The sequence below is a fragment of the Galeopterus variegatus genome, unplaced genomic scaffold, assembly GCF_000696425.1.
Source record: "Galeopterus variegatus unplaced genomic scaffold, G_variegatus-3.0.2 Scaffold3203, whole genome shotgun sequence".
NCBI classification, from domain to species: domain Eukaryota; kingdom Metazoa; phylum Chordata; class Mammalia; order Dermoptera; family Cynocephalidae; genus Galeopterus; species Galeopterus variegatus.
In genome coordinates this window covers 61,966-68,642 of record NW_007729314.1, presented here as the reverse complement: position 1 = coordinate 68,642, position 6,677 = coordinate 61,966, and the positions used below count along the sequence as shown (strand labels likewise).

General features: G+C 38.0%; 1 protein-coding gene across 1 annotated transcript in view; it reads right to left on the bottom strand.

Moving 5' to 3' along the window:
* Nucleotides 1–460: 460 nt before the first annotated feature.
* The window catches only part of STMN2 (stathmin 2), a 54,446-nt gene continuing 48,229 nt past the window's right edge, over nt 461–6,677 (bottom strand). The window contains exon 5 of the mRNA XM_008584278.1: nt 461–1,806. Within this exon, the coding sequence (XP_008582500.1) occupies nt 1,747–1,806 (60 nt within the window). The 3' untranslated portion in view covers nt 461–1,746. The remainder of the gene's footprint in view (nt 1,807–6,677) is intronic.

Genomic DNA, 6,677 nt, shown 5'->3' with positions numbered 1-6,677 from the left:
AGGACCCTGCTGTGTGCATGTGTGCAGTATGCTTATTGGCAGTGCAAAATTCGGCAGTTCAGCAGGGAAGTCACATTTTAACAGAAGGCCTAGGCTGGGGGAGGTGTCCTGTGGCCACATGGGAGAACTTGAGACAGGGCCAGGAACCTTCCAATGCTTTGCAAGGGTCTCTGTTCCTCAGAATTATCAGTCTGAACCTCTGGTATCTCCTTCAGTCCTGTATGTTTTTAAGGGGAGCAGGTTGCAGACATCTCCCACTGTGCCGGTCTGTCAGAGGGAGAGAGAAAAGAGATGTGGGCGGCCTGCTGCTCCTGAGGGAAGTGAATCAGCAGGGGCATTGGTTTCCTTCAAACTCTAGTTGTTGTCTCTTTGCTTGTGAGATTGCCTAATCCAATGGCTTCCCTTTTAGAATCTGAACTCCAGGGTCAGATACGTGACCGGGTAAGAGAACACTCCAAACTTTTATTAGTTCACAGAACTCCAATTCTTTATTAATCACAGCTTGCTCACAATGACATACAGGAAAATAGCACTAATGAAGAGTAAATATGCAGGCAGCAACCTTCAGGAGTCGGGAGTTGGGGAAGAAACAACTTCAAAACTGCGATAGGTACTTATGGTGGGTATCTGGTGATTCTCTTAGTTGGCACAAATGCCCTGCTTAGCCCCCTTAACTGCATCAGCTTCACAGATGGAGTAGTTTTTTTCCTAACAGGCAGGATTGCCTCACACTGGGGAAGAAAGACCAGCTTGAATGAAAGTCCGCAGTGTTTTTGATTTTGTTTGTATGTGTGTTTTAATGCAACAACCAGCTCACAGTTTCCAAGTGGAAAAATATTCAGTAGCATCATGGACTTGTACTATAGGTAAGAGCCTAAAATAAACATCATCAATCATGGCATCCACAAATAAGCCACCTGACACATTAATTAATTCATTCCATCAAAAGAACTTAAACTAGAGAATTAAGCCCACTTTATGCAGAGCGATTTCACGGCTGCTTGAACCATGTGGATTTAGATTTGTGTTCAGCACTTTAAAAGGTTCAACTTTTTTGCTTCTACCCAGATTGATCTCAGATCTGTCTTCTCATCCATCCCATTCTAAAGCCCAAAGCACATTTGTAGCACATAATCCAGTAGAAGCAGAAATAAAAGCTATGGTTGGTGGCTTTGCTTAGCCTGGGTTTGTAGTTACTAGGCAGTGAGTAGATTATGCATGAACAAATGTGGAGGTTCGTGTGGAGTCACAATACCTGTGATCTAGGTATGGCCTTCGTCAAGCTCAGAGATTACAAAGCCATCTAGGTCATTAGGCAATGGTGGGTTTCTAGCACCATAGACTGTCTACTGACCTCATTTTTCTGTTGGAATGGAGTTAGACATGGGGAGCTTCAAAAAAAACAGACCTAGCAAAGTCATTTGAGTGGAAAGACACAACATCAAAAGCCTGTTACAGGACATGTAAGATTATGAAATAACTTGCATAATGCAATACTTGTATTTTTTAACAAAAATGTAAGTATTTACAAAATAAGATCCAAGGTATTTTTTAAACATCAAGCAAAACATTCTGCAAAGAGACCGCATTGATTTTTTTTTTTAATTTTTAATTCTGTTTTTTTGTTTTTTATAATGAGTTCTTTTTAAACCATGTCATACATTCCCCATACTGATATCGCATGATCCATTATAATATAGGCAGGGGGATTTACTATTGGTGGGGCGTGCCATACCCTCCATCACTTCAGCCAGACAGTTCAACCTGGAGTTCCTTGTTCCTGCGCACCTCCGCAGCATGCCTCTCCTAAAAAACACCAAAGGAAGAAGAAACGTCACAGAGCCTTGCTGTTGGGTCCACAGAGAACTAGGATGGACTGAATCTTTGCTTGACTGGAAGTAAGTTTGATGTCGACCTTTAGGAATTTTCTTCGTTTCATAAGAAAAGAAAACATGGGCCCCAAGAAATGTCACATTAGAGAAGATTTTACAAGACTTACAGTGTCGGGTCCACAGAGAACTAGGATGGACTGAATCTTTGCTTGACTGGAAGTAAGTTTGATGTCGACCTTTAGGAATTTTCTTCATTTCATAAAAAAAGAAAACATGGGCCCCAAGAAATGTCACATTAGAGAAGATTTTACAAGACTTACAGTGTCTTTAAAAATATATTTAACCCTGTTTTTGGCTAAAACTATGACCAAAAGTTCATGTGATTAAGGGGATTATGAATATTATGACTACTGTATAAATCCAGAGGACAGCAATAAAATATCACATTGTGGTTTTCTCTCTCATTTTTAATGGTGTTTTTCCTTTTCCCTAATAATTTTGGACTTTATTATTGCTGATGGATACTTTGGGAGGATTAGATCCAGGAAGAAGAGTTTTTGTATTGCCTCCTAAACTCTTGACCTGTCAAGGCCCTTCACAACTTGAGTCAAGTGACTTTTCCACTATTACCTTCCAGCCTTCTCCTACACATACTTGATGATTCAGTTTAATGAAATTGACTTTTCATGCATTTTTCAATGCTTGAGACTCCTGGTCTTCCATCTCCACAGGTCAGGATTGTAAACTTACTCTTTAAGCCCTGTGACAGTTGTCCCTTTCTCCACAAAGATTTAAATGAGACTGCAAACTAAGGTAATCTCACTTTACATTGAAAACCTGAATAAATCTTTCCTTTCATGTGGCTTCATTTTATTCTAACTTGTGTTATGAGCATTTCTGTTCTTGTCTCATCGGCTATACTTAACTATAAGCTCCCTGAAGGCCTGGACTGTGTTTACTCATTTTTATTCCACTTGTAGGGCCTAGCAGAGTGCTTTGCACATAGCAAGTGATTGATGGATGTTTATTTACATGAGAAACTGAAGCACTAAACTTGGGCTGGAAACTGAACTTGCTAAGGAGGAAACTGAGGGAGGAAAGGAGGATCCAGTATTTTTTATACATCAGATGACTGCAATCACATTGTCTTGCATATCATAAATGTTAAATAAATGTTGGTTGAATTTAAATTTTAAAATGCTAATTATCAGTATCATTTATTTTTCTATTTAGAATATTGCTTATATTGTTCTTTTCCCTCCTGAGGCTCCAGAAATTTCTTGAGGCCCTATAGATTCCTTTAGTTCAGGGGCAATGACCTTTACTACCCATGAAGTAAATCTTATCATTAAACTCTATTAACCTCAAGAAGTCTATATTTATAGCATTCTTTATAATACTGAGCATTTATTAGGCACTTAATAAATGTATTAATTCCTTTAATCCTCATAACACTCTTGTGTAGGCTCTATTATTGCCCCCATTTTACAGATGAAGAAACTGAGGCACAGAAAGGCTAAGCAACTTGCCCAAGTTCACATAACTAACAAATAGTAAACTGGGATTCAAACCCAGGGAGCTTGGCTCTACAGCACAACCCTCTTAACCCTCTCTTCTCACTTACAATCTCAATGTTAATGTGAGGAGAAAACTTTACACTTGTGTGGAACAATGTGTTTTTTCAAGTGTAGGTTCTGGGAAAAAAAGGCATAGACCACCCTACACTTCCTTCAAAGATACAGAATTTGAGTAAGCAGGAAGTTGACTGTAGAGAAAGACTTTAAAAGAAATTTTATTTAATTGGTTTAAATGAGCTTTTTGTATATATTCAAAAACCATGAAGAGAGGGAAAAAAAGGTCTGTATAGAGAAATCAAGCCCTGTTTGGAAATTAGCATGAGTGCAGCTGACTCTTCTTTTTGTCCTGCTATTATAAGGAAAAAGATGCAGCAAAATCTTTTTCTCGTGCAGAAAGAAACTAATTACTGAGAGCTGAGCTCAGATAAAAATTAAGAAAAAGCTCAGACCATCACTATGCCAGGAAAAAAACCAAAGCCTCAAGTCTAAAGATTCATAGAAACTCAAATTTAAAACAGGAAATGTTATAATTATTATTATTAGGCTATTTGAAGTACACTTCTTTTTTTTTTTTTTCTTTTTTGTCTTTTTTCATGTCCAGCAACAGATCGCAACCCTCAGTGTCGCGCCCGTACCGGACCGGGAACGGCAACGGGATCGCAACCCTCGGTGTCGCGTCCGCACCTCGCTCAGCCAGTGAGTGGGAACCGGTCTGTATGTGGGATCCGAACCCTCGGCGGGAGCGCCGCCGCGCTCCCAAGCGGCACACTGTAGCAGTGTGCCACTGGGCCGGCCCTACACTTCTTATTAAACTTAAAATTAGTTGTTAAGAAATGGATTTTGGAATAGGAAAGAACAAATATAATCTGTGAGCTTGAGATAATATGAAAAAAAGAAGAAACAAATATTCTTTTGAGTTTCTAGAAAAAGTATTATTTATTTTTAGGCATTTTAGTCAATCTGTTATTTGAACACTTTACATTCAAGTTATCAAGTATATACTTATGAAATGTTAATGTGACTTTATATCAAAATGTGGGCTAACCAAAGGCAGACATGCAGGAAGCATGTAGTTTTCAGCATAGTCTGTTTTGTTTATCTGCAAACTGTTTGCAGTTATCAGAGGACCTTGAGTCTAGAAGTTCCTGAGGCAATTGTGATACTCTAAGGAGGCTTATGAAGAAGACTATTCGTACAGAATATTGATTTCATTATTGAGCTCCTAATATTTGCCAGGCACTATCAGAGGCTCTGGGCTAGAGAGATTCAAGCATATCTAAATTTACAGTGTTTTCTGCAATTTACCCCTTTCTTCCTCTCAGTATAAGGGAAGTTTGATAAATAGTGTTTTAGCATTGTATGTAACTATTCCTTTGCTATAAAAAAATGTATGAAATGTAGTTTAGAAAAAGCTCTGGTCCTCTAAAAAAGTGTGACTTATGATATATCAAAAAGACACTTGCACTCCCATGTTCATTGCAGCACTATACACAATAGCCAAGAGATGGAATCAATCTAAATGTCCATCAGTGGATGAATGGATAAAACAACTGGTACATGTACACAATGGAATACTACTCAAATATTAAGAAAATGATATCTTATCATTTGCAGCAACATGAATAGAACTGGAAACCATCATGTAAAATGAAGTAAATCAGGCACAAAAAGTCAAATACCTCATGATGTCACTCATATGTGGAATCTTAAAAAAAAAAACGGTTCTCATAGAAGCAGAGAGTAGATTACAAGAGGTGGAGAGAGTCGGGGAGGAGGAAAAGTGGTGGACTAATGGTGAGTGAATCATTGTGCATGTACTGAAACAACACACTGTACCTCACAAATATATACAAATAAAAGTTTAAATAAAAAAAAGTGTGATTTAGTAGAGAGATTTCTGTAAGGTAAAAATTATGAAGTCTAGGCTTTTTTTTTCCTTTTAATTTCCATTTAACCTCACTAAGTATCAAATATAAACAAGGGGCTTGGAGTAGGGTATCAATTCTATTGATGAAATTCTGTTATATGAGTCTATTTAAATCCAAGAGGAGGTCAACATCAGCAGGAATCCTTATTTTTACTAATGGCTATGCACCTGCAATACAGAAGAGGCGAGGAGTGAGTTTATAAAAGTTTGGAGTCTTTAGTCCTCATTCAATTTTGAAGAAATTAAAACTGTAAATCACAGCTAATGTGATAGAGGTGCAAGAAAATAATAATGCAAGAAAAAAAAGACACAGACTCCCCCAATTAACTGATCCGTTTCTCAAAAAGGTCTTGACCTACATCGAAAGACTGGTAAATCAATGTACATTTAAATATTTGACATTAACGTTATATGTTTAATAAATGGACTTATTGTTAAAATAACTATACTTGCTTTAACTGATTTTTCAGAATGAGCTATGTCACTGCAGTTCCTGATTGGGTCTGATAATGGAGCTGCCCCTGCTTAGGGTTCCTAACAGGGTAAAGTGGTGAATTTTCTGCAGGACACTGTGGAGTGTGTTAGGGGAGAAAGGGGCACATTAGGGAGGAAGAAAGTATCTCTTTAATCACACCTGTATGGCAAGAGCAGGTGTTTTACCTTCTCTCTTCTCCCTCCCCTCATTTCCCCTCTGCTCCCTTCCCCTCTCTTCTCTTTCTCTTTCTATTTCTTATACCACTCCAAGAATAAGAGTTAAATAATAATTAACTTCATTAGCAAGTCAGTTATAGTCCACAGACTACAGTTTTGAGTCCTGGGTGTGACTATGTCACTCAAGTTGAGTAACATAAGTAGATGAACTTGAGTGACATAAATAGATTAGCCTAATGCAGGTCTTGGTGGCACAGGCATTCCTTCTCCCACACCCTTCTCCACATTTGATTCTTTTCTTTATGATAGGATGGAGTGTTGAGATGAGGTGCTAAGGAAACAGGAAACTAAAATAACAAAATGAGCACAACATTCTTTTCTGAAGGAAGAAAGAATGCTTATGGAACAAAGAAAAAAATATTTAAATATAATTTGTGGTGACATAACAAAGCATATTTAAGAAGCCATTAGCTCAGTGATTCTCAACTATGGCTACATATAAAAGCCTTTGGTGAGCTTTAAAAATAATACAAATTTCTGGACCCCCTCTGCACAATTAAATGAGAATCTCTTATTTTAAAGAACTCCCCAGTAGCTTCTAAAGTGCAGCCAGAGCTGCTTTGCTTTCGGCTTTCAGTTTCAGCTAAAAGCTTTGAGCTGACACAGCTGGGGCTCTGATGGGTTTCTGGG